The 18442-nt window shown below is 44.9% G+C and overlaps 1 protein-coding gene across 1 annotated transcript in view; it reads right to left on the bottom strand.

The window, feature by feature from the left end:
* The window catches only part of pola1 (DNA polymerase alpha 1, catalytic subunit), a 248098-nt gene extending 237644 nt beyond the window's left edge, over window positions 1–10454 (bottom strand). Inside the window, exons 1-8 of the mRNA XM_033033174.1 lie at window positions 10371–10454; window positions 7207–7331; window positions 4985–5081; window positions 4761–4841; window positions 4074–4186; window positions 3071–3133; window positions 2626–2727; window positions 607–814 (exon numbers count right to left, since the gene is read on the bottom strand). Coding sequence (XP_032889065.1) covers window positions 607–814; window positions 2626–2727; window positions 3071–3133; window positions 4074–4186; window positions 4761–4841; window positions 4985–5081; window positions 7207–7331; window positions 10371–10419 — 838 coding nt within the window. The 5' untranslated portion in view covers window positions 10420–10454. The remainder of the gene's footprint in view (window positions 1–606; window positions 815–2625; window positions 2728–3070; window positions 3134–4073; window positions 4187–4760; window positions 4842–4984; window positions 5082–7206; window positions 7332–10370) is intronic.
* Between the last annotated feature and the right edge of the window lie 7988 nt (window positions 10455–18442).

Here is an 18442-nt window from a genome sequence, read left to right as displayed (position 1 = left end):
GCAGAGAGTAGTGCGTTCGGCCGAACGCACTATGGGAACTTCACTTGCCCCCCTGCAGGAACTATACATCAGGAGGTGCAACACCAGAGCCAACAATATCATGAGAGACCCCTTCCACCCCTGCAACGGACTGTTCCAGCTGCTACGGTCAGGCAAACGCCTCCGTTGCCATGCGGTGAGAACGGAGAGGTTGAGAAGGAGTTTCTTCCCAGAGGCCATTCGGACTGTAAACGCCTATCTCACCAGGGACTAACTCTACTGAACGTTTTTCCTTCCATTATTTATTATGTAAAAGAATATGTGTGTTATGATTGTGTTTATAGTTTGTTTGGTTGTTTGGTTGTTTGTCTTTTGCACAAAAGTCCGCGAGCATTGCCACTTTCATTTCACTGCACATCTCGTATGTGTATGTGACAAATAAACTTGACTTGACTTAACTTGACTTGACGTAAACACTTGTTCATGGAATTGCAAAGAGCAGCTCAAGGACTTATGGCAAAACCACAGCTCATAGCTCCAACCTTATAAGATGGAAAATAATAATATGGAAAGCAAAACATAATTTTTTTTGGGGAAACATTAATATAATATTCAGAAATATCGTACCATCAGCATTGCTCTCTTCCTTTACAACTACGTCCTGCGGAATGTCCTCCGGTTCCAGCTTCACTTGTCTTGGCTTCACATGCACCTTTTTGACGGATGATCCCACAGAAACACGCTGGGTTGTTTCCGCGGTGCCAATTCCTTCTTCAGCGACGGCCGGCTTTCTTGCAGAGCTGGTGCGATGATTATGAGCGGGGACAGAAGAAACCTATGGGGTCAAAATAACGCAAGCTGCTCACTTCGTTCAGCAAATGGGAAGGATTTGAGCTTTAATAATTGAAGATCGGGGTACTGATTGTGGATGATCAGCCATGATCACATCGAATGGCGGTGCTGGCTCGAAGGGCCGAATGGCCTACTCCTGCACCTATTGTTTATCTTTCACAGTGAAACGATGCATCATGATTGGACACAATTATAATCCAAACATTAAAAAGGAATTGTCTAAGTCAAGCAGCAAGATAACACAGCTGGTATAGCTGAACTCAAGTGCTGTCAGTGCGGAGTTTGCATGTTTTCCCTGTTATCCCGTGGGTTTCCTCGGGATGCTCTGGTACCCTCCCACATGTGTAGGTTTATGGGTTAATTGCCCTGATGTGCAAGAAGTGGATGCGAAAGTGAGATAATATAGGACAGGTGCGACTAGGTGATCAATGGTCGGCGTGGACCCAGTGGGCCGAAGGGCCTCATTCCATGCTGCATATTTCAATTCAATTCACCTGTTGTCTCTCACACAACAAAAGCTTTCCACTGTACCTCAGTACATGTGACAATAAAGTAAACAAAACTGAAAAAATGGATATAGAATCAGGTCCAGACAATTCGGCCCCTTGTACCTGCTTCACCATTCAACAGGAACATAGCCTGTCTGTAACCTCAATGCCAACTTCCTGCACTAAAAAGTTATTGATTCACTTAATTAAAACAACAAAAAACTTAGTTTCTGGGCAGTCTGAAGAAGCGACCGACTCGAAACGCCACCTATTCCTTTTTCTCCAGAGATGCTGCCTGATCCCGCTAAGTTACTCCAGCTTTTTGTGTCCATCAGCTTCTCGTTCCTGATTGCACATTTTTCCTTTGTTTCTGAGGTAATGATCACCCAGGTTTTCCATTCTCCTTTAAAAAATTCCAAAACCATTACCGAATAAAATGGCGGCATTTCTCCACGAGTCTTCTCTCCGAGTACACAAGACACTCATTTGTACAAATAGTAACAAACACAACAATGGAGTTCCCCTACCAAGACTTCTGTCCTTGCCAATTTGCCTTTGCATTGAACAGTGAGCTGACAAAGCACAACAAAGTAACGGAGACACACTCTGCAGAGATTTGAGCTGAAACACATCTTACATGGACTTCTTGTCATAATCCTTCTGTACAATGACCTTGACAACCCTCATTGCACAGTTATGTATATAGATAAGTCTTTTGTGTATTTTTGGCCGAACAGAGCAGAATGGTGTGCACCACAACCATTAGACAACTGGCAGCGGACGGTTCAAAGAAAGCCTGGGGAAATCTGGAAATAAGAACCTTTCCATAACACATCCATAAATTGCACATTATATTGACAAAAACACAGAAATACCAGGAAGCATTAGGGCAGCACAGCGGCGCAATGAGTAAAGTTGCTGCCTCAGAGCTCCAACAACACGGGTTCAATTCTGACACCCTGCCCATGTGGAGTCCGCGTGTTTCCCTGTTAAGGTGCTCCCAAAGATGGATGGGTTAGTGGTAAATTGTCCAATGTAAATTCCTCCCAGTCTGCGCGTGAGTGGTAGAATCTGGTGTGAATATATAGGAATGTGTGGAGAATAAAACGGGATGTGCGTAAAGAGGTGATTAATGGCGAGTAATCATTGAGCGGGCCGAAGGGCCTGCTTCCATGCTGTTCGCCTCTGTGGCTCATTATTCCATACTCTTCATTTAATGGTTTACTGCTTATTCTCAAATTCTAGGCGTAGGCATTCGACCTTTTATTTGCACAAAGAAACCCACTGAAGCTGCTTTTGGGATTACCTTGGGTGCAGGTGGTTTGATGGAAAACGGATTGGCTACCAGCCCAGCAGGCTTCCTCTTCTTTAAAACCACAACAGGAGGTGGAGCAGGTATCGAGGATGCCTGTTAAATGTACACCAAAGTTGGTTAGTGCAACAAAGTTAGGAACACAGAAGGAGCGATAAAACAGACCCAACATAATCTAAATGTGGACACAGAATGAACGTCAGATGCTGGGATCTTGAGTGAAACAAATTGCTGGAGGAACTCAGCGGGTCAGACAGCATCCGTGGAGCGAATGGCCAGCTGACATTTCGAGTCAGAACCCTCCTTCAGTCAGCCTGTCTGAAGAAGGGTTTAGACCCAAAACGTAGTCTGTCAATTAGCTCCGCAGATGCTGCCTGACCCGCTGACCTACCCCAGCACTTTGTGCTTTACAAGCAGCAAATATGAATAGGTTATTTACCTCTGCATGAAGATCCTTAAGTAAATCACCCAATAGATCATCCTTGGACAAATCAACATCCTTCTGCAACAACAAAAAGCAAAGACAGATATTTTGTTATTAGATTTTTTTCCCCCACTTCAAATAAGATTCTGCTCCGTATCTTCCTTCCTGAACTACTACTACTGGAAGCCTTCAAGTCTTCACGGAAAAAAATCAGGATACAGAGTGACACTGCCTTTTTTTAGATTCAAACCAATTAATTTATTCAGTCTGTAACTATAAGGGGAACAGATGTAATTGCAAAATAGACTACATCCCAATTTCCCACAGTAGATTTTGACAGCCAACAGAAGCATTCTACTTACACATGATCAGAGGTTTAAGATGACGCACAGTGCAGAACTATCAAAATAGTGAGCGATAACCCCTTGGGAAGGTTTCACACACATTTATTTATGGCAATATCCTAAGATACTAGTCCCATTAAGGTCATTGCTGAAACCAAACTCTTGGCTGTTATCCTTCCTTAGTTTAGTTTAGAGATACAGCGTGGAAACAGATCCTTCGGCCCGCCGAGTCCACACCGACCAGCAATCCCCGCACACTAACACTATCCTACACATACGGGACAATTTACAATTTTATCAAGCCAATTAACCTACAAACCTGTAAATCTTTAGAATGTGGTAGGAGACTGGAGATTCTGGAGAAAAAGCACGCTATAGGGAGGTGTAGAGCAGGCTAGGAGATTCCTTGGAGACAGGAGGATGAGAGATGATCTTATGGTGATGTATCAAAGGAGGTAGTTGAAGCAGGTACCATTGCAACGTTTAAATAACATTTGGAAGGTCCATGGGTAGGATAGGTTGAAGGATGTGGATCAATCGCAGGCAGGTGGGACAAGTGTAGATGGGGCATGTTGGTCAATGTGGGCAATTTGGGCCGAAGGGCCTGTTTCCACGCTGTATGAATCTACAGCTCTCTCTCTTTGGTAATGTGAAATTAATAGCTGGTGCCTTACCTCAGCTTTCTTCTTGGTCGTGCTGGCCAAAAACATGGACTTAATGTTGTTGGGCTTTGAGACCAAACTCTTCACTCCTTTCTTGCCTTTATTTGCACGGGGGTTTTCTTTGCCTACAGGAACAGATGACATTAACACAATCCAGACAATGCAACGAGGAGCTAGCTTTTAAAGTTTAAATATATGATTGATAACCGATTAAAAATAAAATTGCTTATAAATATACAAGTACTTGTATCAATATCGCACCTTTGATATAAGAAAACAAATTAATTGATACGCAAAATCTCAAAATCTACAGAACCGGTAGCAAACAGAACATATCAAGATAGTTTCCTTTCTCAAGTGTATTAACATGTTAAAAAATTCTCACCCTGGACAGTCTCCATATGAAAGGGCATTGACCCGAAACATTAATTCTTTCCCCAGAATCACTCACCTGTGGAAGACATCCAGCATGTTTTGGTCTAACTGCTGAATCTGTGCATGGAAACAAGGAACTGCAGCTGTTAGTTTACCAAAAAAAAACAAAGTGCTGTAGTAACTCAGCAGGTCAGTCAGCATCCCTAGACTGGTGATGTCTCAGGTCGGGATCCTTCATTCCGATCCAAAACGTGTTCTTCAGGGACGCTGATTGACCCGCTGAGTTACTCCAGCACTTTGTGGCGTTTTTTGCTGAATCGTTACCTTCGGATTTATTGTCAAAGACATCTTCCGACAAGTCATCGTCAAACAACTCTCGGCCATCTTCCACGTAACCGATCCCATCTGCAAAGTTTAAGTACAACATTAACAGGTTGTTGCCAGCTTCACAATACATATAATTACTGAAATGGTTCCCATTGACTTCAGGCATTTGTCTCAGCAGGACACACAGACAAGCACCAAGAGGGAGATTAAGGTTCACGCACCATCATCAACTATCCAGTCATCATCCTGTCGTTCACATACAAGTTTGGAGTAGGCATCTTCATCGAGTTCCTCATAAACATTTGTAATAGTTTCAACCTGAAATAAACGATTACACATTATACCAGTGAAAAAGGTGCATTCCACCATATTTGAACACCACCAGAGCAAGATCCATTCAGAGCTCCTTTAGTAATACACCGAGAGCTAACGATTTTGCAAGAAAAGCCACTCGACCAAGGTTTGTTGAAGGTGTGAAGTTTCAGTTAAAAATAAAGTAATGACTGCCAATAACCAGTGGTCACTCAAAAGAAAATTGAAACCCAAGATTCAATTATCACAACTTCAGATATCCCTTTAAAAAAAAATAAACTGTCCGCAACTGGATCCTCCAACCCAAACTATAGCGCGTTACCAGTAGAACGTGTGTGTTCAAGGTTAACAGCGAAACATTGCCGGCACAGTGGTGTACCTGGCAGAGTCACTGCCTCACAGCACCAGAGACTCGGGTTCAATCCCGACCTCGGGTGTTGCCTGTGTAAAAAAGGAGAACGTGCAAACTCCGCATAGATAGCACCGGAGGACAGGACCGATCTTAGGTCTCTGGCGCTGTGACGCAGCAGCTGTACCAGCTGGACCACTGTGCCGCCCTATTCTCTTCTATACAATAACAAGGAACCTCAGATGCTGGTTTATACCAAATAAAGACACAAAATGCTGGAATAACTCAGCAGGCCAGGCAGCATCGTCACATATCCATGTTCTCCAGAGCTTGATCTACAATTCAGCTCCTTGACATGGATGTCAAAGCTCTCCTATGAAAGCAACTGCTTCCATTATATACCGGAACACAGCAACTCATTTCCCATTCAGAAATCTTCACTCAGCGATTCCTGACTACACCATTCTATGAACATGAATGACTCTGGACCACACAAAAATTATCATGGACTATCTCGCACACATATCCTTCCACAACAACTATTTCCACACCTGTACAGGTGCACAACCTTTTATCCGGAGTTCCGGAAACCGAAAAGCTCCGAAAACCGGACATTTTTTCCAGGATGTCGTCTGCACACCAAAGCTCGCGTTTGGCGCCAAACTTGACCCGAAACGACCCACGGTCAACCCAGGTCTGTACTACTGTAGCGGCTGCCTCCTCCCCGGAGACCGGGGAGACACTTAAACATCTGTAAATCATTGCTTAAATGTTAGTCAGTTAGTTTGGAGGGCTTTTATGTGAAGAAGGGAGGGAGGGAGGGGTGAAGGGGGAAACTTTAATTCTTAGTCCCCTACCTGGTCGGAGAGGCGGGGAGCGGGCAATGCCTTACCGGGTCGCCGTGCAGTAAGCTCCGGAGCGCTGTGGCTGCGCGGCGCTCCAAATCCAGCGCGGCCCGCGGCCGGACGCCCGCAGCCCCAGCTCCGCGATGTTGTGTGTCGGCGGCCACAGCGCTCCGGAGCTTACCGCACGGCGACCCGGTAAGGCATTGTCCGCTCCCCGCTGGTATTCCAGCGCTGCGACGCCGCCGACTCACAACATCGCGGAGCTGGGGCTGCGGGCGTCCGGCCGCGGGCGGCGCTGGATTTGGAGCGCCGCGCAGCCAGGGGCAAAGATGGCCAGGGGTAGAGTTGCCGGGGTCGGAGCTCCAACCGGCGCCGCCCGCAGTCCCCAGCTCCGCGATGTTGGGAGTCGGCGGCCACAGCGCTCCGGAGCTTACTGCACGGCGACCCGGTAAGGCATTGCCCGCTCCCCGCCTCTCCGACCAGGTAGGGGACTAAGAATTAAAGTTTCCCCCTTCACCCCCCCCCCCCCCCCCCCCCCAACCACATAAAATCCCTCCAAACTAACTGACTAACATTTAAGCAATGATTCCCCGGTCTCCGGGGAGGAGGCAGCCGCTCCAGACTTTTCAAGCCGCCCGCGCTACCTACCTAATCTACGCTAAAAATCTTCCATTCGGAAATCCGAAAAATTCCGAAATCCGAGAAGTGTCTGGTCCCAAGGCTTTCGGATAAAAGGTTGTGCACCTGTATTACCATTGCTGTTTTGCCAATGTCTAATCACACAGTTGCCATAAATGCAATGAATTTGGTTACTTTATCAACGTGTCATTAATTCCCACTTGCTGCTGCAGAGGTATAAAGAGCAAATTTTGGGTTCACATCTGACCATGGCCAAAACGTCTCATCCTTTACAGAAACCTGAACTTGGCTGCTTTACCTCATATTTTAGCTTCTCGCCGGCCTTGGCCTTCTTCAAGCGTTCCAAAGCCGCTAATCGCCCTCCTTTCTCTTTGCGGTCACGTTTCGCGCGTGTCGCGGCTAGGCCACAAGATTTAGCATCACCTAAAACAGCAAACAACTTCCGTCAATCAATGTACAAGCACAGATTTCAGGTGCACATTTGGCATAAAGTGCAATACTTTCCCAAATGCAATAGAACAAAAAAACTTCCGTTCAATAGAATAGATGCAATAGAACAAATGCAATAGAACAAAAAAACAAGCAGTTCACCTGGATCTTGAAGAACAGTTCAACTTATGGTACAGCACAGACATTGTGGGCTAAAGGGACTATTCTTGTGTTGTACTGTTCTCTGTTGTACTTGGGCACAGGACAAGCTGAGCGATAAAAAGAAACGATCCAAGCAAGTTTGCAATCTCACCAACATGACTGGGATGGGAGGAGTGAGAGAGGCTTTGTAGCTGCATAGGTTTATAAAACTTCCAATATAAATATAAAACTATAATGGGTTAAGACAGGGAATTTCAAGCCATACTTTCAATAACCATGGCACATAATGTTTACTGTTACAGACACACTCACTGCAAGGGAGAGAGAAGGTACATAAAGCTTCAAGTAATAAGACTCTGCTGGATTCATTCCTGGTGAAAGATTTAGCCCATGAACTGCCCTACAAGAATTTAACTGTTCTGTCACTCGTAACATTGCAACCTCAGGAAATAGCTATTATGTCCTGTGCCCTTGAACCTATGTCCTCGATTCCCCTACTCTGGATAAAAGACTGTGCATCCACCCGATCTATTCCTCTTATGATTTTGTATACCTCTCTAATATCTCCCTACATCCTCCTAGGCTCCATGGAATAGAGACCCAGCCTACTTAACCTCTTCCTTTTGCTCACACCCTGGCAACATCCTCGTGAATCTTTACTGAACCCTTTCAAGCTTGACAATATCTTTCCTATAACATGGTGCCCAGAACTGAACACAATATTCTAAACGCGGTCTAACCAACGTCTTATACAACTGCAACATTACCTCCCAACTTCTATACTCAATACTCTGACTGATGAAGGCCAAAGTGCCAAAAGCCTTTTTGACCACCTTATCTACTTGCGACTCGACCTTCAAGGAACCTGTACTCCTAGATCCCTCTGCTCTACAACACTACCCAGAGGCCTACCATTTACTGTGTAGGTCCTGCCCTTGTTCGACATCCCAAAATGCAAGACCTCACATTTCTCTGTATTAAATTCCATCAGCCATTCCTCCGCCCACCTGGCCAATCGAACCAGATCCTGCTGCAATCGTTCACAACCTTCCTCGCTAGCTGCAAAACCACTAACTTTTGTATCATCAGCAAACGTGCTAATCTTGTCCTGTATGTTCTCATCCAAATCATTGATAAAGATGACAAACAGTAACGGGCCCAGCACCGAACCCTGTGGCACACCACTAGTCACAGGCCTCCAGTCTGAGAAGCAACCATCCACCATCACCCTTTGCTTTCTTCCCTGGAGCCAATTTACTATCCATTCAGCTATCTCTCCTTGGATCCCATGAGATCGATCCTTCCAGAGCAGCCCACCATGCGGCATTGTCATTGGAAAGGTAGGATTTTGGACTATTTTGAACTTCGAATAATACCGTCAAAAATGGCAGCGCCCGCCCGCATGTGTAATATATGCAAAAATGAATTCCACTATGCAGTTGTATGTGTGACAAATAATGGATTGTTGAACTATTGATTGCTGTTTTCATTAGATCAGACTACATACAACTTGAGTTCATTGCACAAATCAGCCTTCAAGACAGAAGGGAATCAATTAAGAAAGGAGAAAAGCAAATATTTAAGTCATCCATTATAAACACTTTTCACCTCTACAGTAACACCAGGATTTCACTGTGTAATCAATGTCAGTTACATTGCTTGGCTTTGTCAGTTACATTGCTTTGCAATTGACACAGGTGAAATTACATGATAACACAAACTTCCTGATATTCACCGACTTCTCAATGTTGAATCAAATTTAAAGACATTGTCCAAGAGTATGGCAACGGGTAGTGCTAGGTAAATCAGTGTACAATTAAACTCCAGTAACGAGGATCCTCCCCGGTCCAGAAGGGTCTTCCCACTCACACCACAAATCAGACCCTCTTTGTCACTTTACAGTGGGTCCTCCCCTCCCACTTTACCCAGGGTTGCCCTCTCCCTCCACCCTAAATGCCAATTATCAGCCCTCTCCCCATGACTGTCCTCTCCCCGTGACTGTGCCCTCTACCCATGACTGTGCCCTCTACCCATGACTGTGCCCTCTACCCATGACTGTACCCTCTCCCCAGGACTATGTCTCTCTATCTCTATCTATCTCTCTCTCTCTGTGTGCCCTCTACCCTCTCCCCGGCACTGTGCCCTCTACCCAGGACTGTGCCCTCTACCCAGGACTGCGCCCTCTACCCATGACTGTGTCCTCTCCCCATGACTGTGCCCTCTACCCATGACTGTGCCCTCTACCCATGACTGTGCCCTCTACCCATGACTGTGCCCTCTACCCATGACTGTGCCCTCTACCCATGACTGTGCCCTCTACCCATGACTGTGCCCTCTACCCATGACTGTGCCCTCTACCCATGACTGTGTCCTCTCCCCATGACTGTGCCCTCTACCCATGACTGTGCCCTCTACCCATGACTGTGCCCTCTACCCATGACTGTGCCCTCTACCCATGACTGTGCCCTCTACCCATGACTGTGCCCTCTACCCATGACTGTACCCTCTCCCCAGGACTATGTCTCTCTATCTCTATCTATCTCTCTCTCTCTCTCTCTGTGCCCTCTACCCTCTACCCAGGACGGTGCCCTCTACCCAGGACTGTGCCCTCTACCCAGGACTGTGCCCTCTGCCCATGACTGCGTCCTCTCCCCATGACTGTGCCCTCTACCCATGACTGTGCCCTCTACTCATGACTGTACCCTCTCCCCATGACTATGTCTCTCTATCTCTATCTATCTCTATCTATCTCTCTCTCTCTCTCTCTCTCTCTCTCTCTCTCTCTCTCTCTCTCTCTCTCTCTCTCTCTCTCTGTGTGCCCTCTACCCAGGACTGCGCCCTCTGCCCTCTACCCTCTCCCCGGCCCATTACCAGACTGCTGCTGCTGCTGCGATGCCTCCGCCTCCTTCTCCGGACCCATCGCGACTCGCACCGAAAAGTGGCGCCAAATCGACCGGAAGTGAGGTCGGCACGGCTTCCGGTCCGGGTACGCGTCACGCATCAGCGGTCCAATCGAAAGCCAGCGCCCCACCATCATTGATGCGGGCAGAGGGCTGTGGGCGCCGCCATCTTTGGTGCGGGCGATTCCAGCGCCGGGCGCCGCCATCTTTGCTACAGGCAGCGGCCGCTCTCCGCCGGCCGGTGCCCGGTGATCACACTGCTAGAGTCAGTCACTGAGTGAGTGGGACACACACACACACACACTGTCACTCACCCTCCCATTGCCACACTGACCTGTCTGTCCTGGGCCTCCTCCACTGGTAGAGTGGGGCCAAACGCAAATTGGAGGAACAGCACCCCGTACAGGGCAGTATGAACATTGACTTGTCTAACCTCAAGTAACCTGTCGTGTGTGTGTGTGTGACTGGGCTGCGTCCACAATTCATTGCAGTCTTGGACAAAGCTGTTCCCAAATCATGCAGTGATGCGCCCTCATAAAATACTTTCTAGTTGTCAGATTTCCTTGCCCTCTCCCAATGACCCACGTTTGTTGGTCGGTGAGAGTTGTTGGGGAAATACCAAACTTTCTAAACCTTCTAAAGGGCCTGTCCCACTAGACGATTTTTTAGGCGACTGTCATAGTCGTAGCAGGTCACCGAAAAACCGGGGACTGGACTAATGGGCCTGTCCCACTTAGGCGATTTTTTGGGCAACTGTCGGCGACTACGACAATGGAATTCACCGAAGTCAGCACCGGCGACAACCTACGTCACCCTGGCGACAACCTACAACAGCACATACGTCAGGAGAAGACAAGCTACCACAAGCCCACGGTCGCCGACTGTCACCGAAACGTTTTGAACATTTCAAAATCCAGCAGCGACCAGAAAACGCTACGACTCTTTGGGCGACTGAGGAGCCTACTCACGACCATAAAGGCGACACCCCGGCAAACGTGTGGTGGCAGCCTAGTCGCTGGCAGTCCCTAAAATATCAGTGGGACAGGCCTGTAAGTGGGACAGACCCGTAAGGAAGTAAACACTTCTCAGCTGATCTAAATTTCCAATCTCGGTCTCTCCCAGACACAACTCAAAATGGCCAGAATTATTTAAACTTTAGTTCTTCCACAGCAGAATAAGTGTCCTTGTGCTAGACTGTCCCAACATGGTTCAATGTTACATTATTGTCACGTGTGCATTGAACAGTGAAATGTTTTTTGTATAGATCACACATGCACAAGTCACCATATTTTGGCGACATTTACAGAAGTCCAAAGTCCGGTCCACGCGCTCGATGTACTGGCCAACCTTGAAGGTGCTGAAGGCAATACCCCGCTTCCTCTCCTACCGGCCCGTACCTCATGTCCGTCGTCACCAGTGGCTGCCTCCTGCTCGACTCTCTGGTCTAAGGGTCCGAGCTCAGCAGCTTCATAGCTTCCCTTGCAGGCCGGGGCCCGCCGTGTCTTTCTTCCTTCTTCGCGGCGGCAAGCCAGGCCTGCTGCCACGTGTGGCCACGAGGGGCTCGCCGTTTTCCCTCTACAGGCCGCAGCCCACCCGACCTTCCTACGACCTCTTCCTTCCTCCCTGGGAGTCTAGCTCTCAGCAACTCAGAGTGTCTGAGTACAACATAAGTGGTGTGTCAGAGCAGACCTCCAGTAGGTCTGACAGAACTGCTTGCCAGCCAGTGAGACCCTATCCGCAACTTAGAACATGGAACAGTACAGCACATGTCAACAATGTCCAAGCATAATGCTAAGATATATTTCTTGAGTCAGAGGATGGTGAATCTGTGGACTTCATTGCCACAGACAACTGTGGAGGCCAAGTCAATGGATATTTTTAAGGTGGAGATTGACAGATTCTTGATTAGCATGGGTGTCAGAGGTTATGGGGAGGAGGCAGGAGAATAGATCAGCCATGACTGAATGGCGGAGTAGGAATGATGGGCCGAATGGCCTAATTCTGTTCCTGAAACTTATGAACATTCTCCTCTGCCTGCATGTATTCCATATCCTCCCTTTCCTTGCATGTTCATGTGTCTATCTAAAAGTCTATCATATCCCACTATCGTATCCATCTCCACCACTACCCTTGAAGCGGGTTCTAGGCACCCACCAGTCTCCGTGTAAAAAAAACGTGCCCCACACATTTCCTTTAAACTTTGCCCCTCTAGTCATTAATATTTTTTACCCTGCGGGAAAGAAATCCTGACTGTCTACCATATCTGTACCTCCATCATTTTATATACCTCTCTATACTTTCCCACAGCCTCAGCCACTCGAGAAAAAATAACCCAACTTTGTCCAACCTTACAGAAAATACCCTCTAATCCAGGCAGCATTCTGGTAAACCTCTTCAGTGCCCTCTCTAAAGCAACCACATTGTTCCTTTATTGGGGTGACAGGTTGTCAGAGCTGCTGCTGAATCTGATTATTGGTGAATCTTTTCAACCTTCACAGAAACTATAAAACAGTTAGCACCTGTCAAAAATAAACATTGTAACAATTAAAATTAATCTAAATTAAAACCAGTAATGACACACTTAAAAACAAACAACTGTTCCTAAAAAAAGGATTTAATTCCCGCTTCCTTTCTTTTTCCTAATCTAAAAGAAAATGCATAGTCTGATCTACCTTTATAATTTAATCGATTTATTTGTTTTAATAAATGTTCAGAAATTATTTTTTTCTGCTCTCTTCGCACTGTGCCAGTTGCTCCTATGCAGTATAATCGTGTTAGACAACAGGAATTTGATTCCTATTTTCTCCTTTCGCATCCATTCATCCAGGCTAATTCCTATGGCTTACATCCAGTCTTTTAGCTGCCATTCCCACTGCCACAACAGACCAAGACATGGCTCTGAGGTGACTGTTGCATGGAAAGTAACTGCAGGAGAATAGATACCTTAATCTCATCACCTCAAATCAAGGAGGAGGAATCCCTTGTGCAACTCGATACAGATTACATGGATTGAAGGAATTAGTTGGCATGAACTTTGTCTCATGACTGGTACTAGAGGCACATAGCTTTCTGCAGAGAGTGCACTTCTCCGAACAGCCTGATAGAGGAAAAGTCTTCAGAAGAAATGTCTGATAGAAAGCGCAAGCAGCAGGATGGGAAAGGTGGAGGGGATATGTTTGCAGTCAAGATTCTACGGCAGGTAGGAAAGGATTTACTGTATTGCAGCGGGCGGGTGTGGTCGGTGTAAGAGTAATTGAACACTGGCCAAACTATTAAAGACAATTGTTATAATTGCATTTATTTTGTAAACGTCTATTTAAAAATGCTAGAGATAAGAAGAATGAAAATGTACAAACCATAACTATGCTTTAAACTGCATGAAATTCTGGCAAAGTGCCGGAACGAGCAACTAAAATTCAAGTTCAAGTTATATTTATTGTCACATGCACCAATTGGTACAGTGAGATTTGAATTACCATACAGCCATACAAATAAAAGAACACAATACACAATAGGATTTAACATAAACATTGGTAAAAGTCTCATGTGTAGGAAGGAACTGCAGATGCTGGTTATACACTGAAAATAGGCACAAAATGCTGGACAGCGGGACAGGCAGCATCTCTATGGAGAGGGTCGAGACCTTTCTTCAGACTGAAAAGTCTCATGTTCATTTGAACTCATTTGTCATCAAACACTTTCTAATGTTTTGGCCCCTGTGCTGCTTTCTACTCTCAACCTTTGCTTTCTAAAACTCGAGGTTGCTTTTTATCCGTCGTTGTCAATATTCATATTCAATTTCTCATTGTCTGGGAATCCAAGTTTTGTCAAAAGGAATGTTTCACAAATTGCTGTATCCTCTAAAATGACACCAAATTTCTCAAGAAGTGTTTTTTTTTAACACGTCACACAATCCAAAGGTCTACATTATGTCATGAATTACAAGTGCAAAGCTCAACGAGTTTGGGATCTCTGCACCCTGCTGACTCAGCAGCAATATTTCATTTGTATGATTTATTAGGTGTTAAGTCATTAGAATGCTGCTTGTATTTTATCTGTGCAGATCCAGAGCATTCTTGAAGTGCTCTTGGTTTTTGATGAAGACATCATGTTGCAATCTGCAACTTTAGACTTACAATTTAGACATATCTGTTGATTAATTTATCAGTGATTAAACCTGAGGGTATTATGAGCAGTTTATTTCAGGCTAGTAAATTTTAGTCAAGAATTCACAATGATTTAATGTTCATAAATGCACAGGTTATAGGAACAGAATTAGGCCATTTGGCCCATCAAGTCTACTCTGCCATGAGGTATCCCCTCATCCTTCTAAACTCCAACGACTACAGGCCCAGTGTCATCAAACAGTCATCATATGTTAACCCAATCATTGCTGGGATCGTTCTCGTGTTTTAATTTTTATTTTTAATGGTACAGAGACATCTAATCAACATTTTACTGCATTTTCAAAAATAAATATAATTTTCAGATGAAGCAGGTTTAGGGGTAGGGAGCTGAGTAGACTGGTGTGCTGACATTTTAAAGTGGATACAAAGAATTGCATTTGCTGGTTTACAAAAAAAGGCACAAATTCAGCAGGACAGGCAGCATCGCTGGAGAACATGGATAGGTTGTACTTCAGGTTGGGAGTCTGAAGAAGGGGCCGGATCTGAAAGATCACCTATCCTTGCTCTCCAGAGGTGCTGCCTGACTTGCTAAGTTACTCCAGCACTTGTATTTGCTGACATTTTTAAGTAGTCATTCTGTATTATGTTTATATATTAATTTCATGTGATATTATTTATTGCTAAAATTAAAAAGAATTTAATTTTAAATAGAAAAAAAGATAACTGATAAATTTTCCGTTTCTGGCAAGGTCTTGCTAGTTCATGATATGTTGATTAAATTTGATCTACTGAATGGTCATGGACAATCCACATCCTTGACGTCACCGTGCACCTGCCATATGCTGCTCCAGGGATTGGGACAGTTCAAGAAGAACCTTCATATTTACACTGCAGATTAATATTTAACTCTGCTAAATTAATATTTAACTGCGCAAAAATGGCAACATATATCGCTAGGATTTTTTCGCCACCTTACTCACCGTTCTTGAAAAAATCGTGAGATCAGCAGATAGGTCTTCTCGCCTGTCAGTCACCATGAAGGTAATGTCCCTTCCGGCACCCGCAGAGAATAAAGTCCTGGAGGCGGGGCTGAGTCCGTGAGCAGCGTGTTAAGTTGAACCGGAAGCCTCTGAGTGAAGTCAGAGTGGGACCGGGAGCTACTGCATGAGGCCGAAAGCTGAAGGTGCAGGGTGAGCAAAGTGCGAGGTGCGTCTGCTGTGGTCACACCCCGACTTCCCCCACCCCACACACCCCCTTCTTCCACCCCCCCATGAATGGATTTAAACAAGGGTTTAAGGAAAAATAATTATTACGTTTGTCGCAACACACTATAGATGTTTCCTTTACATTATGTACAGCATCATTTGAAGCCATCCTAAACAATTTTATTTGAATGCCATGGTCTTTTATTCAAAACTGTGCCCATGCTTGATAATTTTGGCCCAGATTTCTGTTGCTCTGAGCTGAATTTGGATTGTGCCTAGTGTATAAGTGAAATGTATCTTATTTTCTACAATAGATCAATCAATCATTCGTTTGTGCTGATGACATTTTTTCTTTCAGCTCTAAACAGTTTATACTAGTTTCTTCTCATAATCATTTGAAGGGAAAGCTGGAAGACATGTGTTCTACTCTAGGCAAGTTTATTTGACTGGTTCGTAAATGTAACTTGCTTCCAAGGGCAATGCAAAGTTGGAAATGGAGCAGGAGATGGAAGATTTGACAAGCATCCTATAACTCTCGTTGCCCTTTCCCCTGACTAGGCTGAAGAAGGGTCTTGGCCCAAAACATCACCCATTCCTTTTCTCCAGAGATGCTGCCTGTCCCGCTGAGTTACTCCAGCATTTTGTGTCTATCTTGGCAGATTTGACAGGTGTAGATTGAGGTATGGATCCCCCACACATGTTTACTCGTGATCTTGTTGAATTTAGAAAGTCAGCGGTCGAACTGAAGGCACCTTTTGGTCAAAAGGTAAGAGCAAATAGGAAAGGGTTACTTGGGACATCAGAGAAGCAGTCAGATGCATTCAGTGGAGAGAGGAGTTGGACATCAAAGATCCAATCTCAATACATTTTTATCTCATCTTATCCCATTCTTATCTTTTTCTATCTAATCAGTTGCTAACAGCTTTAAACACTACTTTTTAAAGCAACACTTTGAAGAGATGAAACTTGTTTGAAATGGATAGAGACTGATATGGAGAAAAGTGGAGACTGTGTTTGGGGGAAATTATCCTTGGATGCTTGTGCAATGTTATGCACATTATGAGGAATAGATCGGATAAACGTACGGAATCTCTTGCCCAGTCGGAGAATCGAGAACCAGAGAACATAGGTTTAAAGTGAGAGGGGGAAAGAATTCATTAAAACCTGAGAGGAAACTTTTTTACTCAAAAGGTTGTGGGTGTGTGGAACGAGCTGCTGGAGGAGGTAGTTGAGGCGGGTATTATCGCAACGTTGGAGAAACATTTTAGACAGTTGCACGGATAGAATAGGTTTAGAGGGATATGGGTCAAACGCAGGCAGGCGGGACTCATGTGGATAGAACATTGTTGGTCAGTGTAGGCAAGTTGGGCCGAAGGGCCTGTTTCCACACTGTATGACTCAATGATGCTGTTATACATTGTAATATGTCTTATACTTGTCTTTCATACATTAAATCAAATATTAAGTAAGTGAGTGTAATCAGCAGCCAAAACTATGGTGTGCATTTAGCACCTGCACAAAGATAATCTTTAATGTTTCTAATCCTCATTCAAATACGATTTTTTAAAATTTAATATTTGAAAGCAAGAAGAATTTTTCTGGAGGAAATATGAAGTTGGGAGAATGGAACAGGGCAATAGATTGCATGGGGTGATATGCTGTGAGATGTACCATGAGCAGGGATGGTGCATACTGGATTGATCAGTGAAAGAAAGTTGGGCTTGTGTTCGTGTTATCCTGTAGTCTATTCAAACCCATGAAACCTTTTGAAGCTTGTTCACTGTTGCAACACGTCAGCCAGTTTTCAGAAGCAGCAATGTGATAATGACCAAACAATGTGGATTCTTTGTTGAAACAAAGAACTGCAGATGCTGGTTTATACCAAAGATAAACACAAAGTGCTGGAGTAACTCAGTGGGTCAGGCAGCATCTCTGGAGGAAAAGGATGGGTGATGTTTCGGGTCGAGACCCTACTTCAGATTTCTTTGACTCCTCCAGTATGAAGAACGGTCGTGACCGGAAATGTCATCTATCCTTTTCCTCCAGAAATGCTGCCTGACCCATAGAGTTACTTCAGCACTTTGTATCTATCTTAAATGTGGATTATTTTGTTGATTGAGCATAAAAAATTTTAAAAAACGGTCTGGACACTGCAAATATATATTTTTCGGAATAATTTTATGGTTATTTTAGGTCCATCTAAGAAAACATAAATTCTCAGATTAACATCTCAACCAAAGCTCAGCCCTTGGACAGTTGATTGATTGCTTGCAGGTCAGTGGTGTGACAAACTAAACGTTTCTGTTCAAGTCTCTGGAGCAGAAGCTCAGCCCAGAATCATCCAAGCTTCAAACCCTTCTCACCTAATCCAACTATCACTTGCAAGACTTTGTCCCACTCCCACTTCTCTTCCCCACCTTCCTCCCCACTATTATCAGTCTGAAGAAGAGTCCCAATCTGAAACGTTGTCTGTCTATACCTTTCATAGATGCTGCCTGGCCCACTAAGACGTGTATATACAAGATTAAAACTACTAGACACAAGTCCATACTAGACACAATACTAAACTACTAGACACAAGGAACTGCAGACGCTGGTTTACAAAAAAAGACAACGTGCTGAAGTAACTCAGCAAGTTAGGCAGCATCTCCAGGCTTTGTCCCACCCCCACCTCTCTTCACCTTTCTCTCCTCCTACTACAATCAGTCAAA

The sequence above is a fragment of the Amblyraja radiata genome, chromosome 14 (assembly GCF_010909765.2).
Source record: "Amblyraja radiata isolate CabotCenter1 chromosome 14, sAmbRad1.1.pri, whole genome shotgun sequence".
Classification (NCBI taxonomy): Eukaryota; Metazoa; Chordata; class Chondrichthyes; order Rajiformes; family Rajidae; genus Amblyraja; species Amblyraja radiata.
The sequence above is the reverse complement of the archived record's forward strand: the minus strand, read 5'-3'. Positions and strand labels throughout refer to the sequence as shown.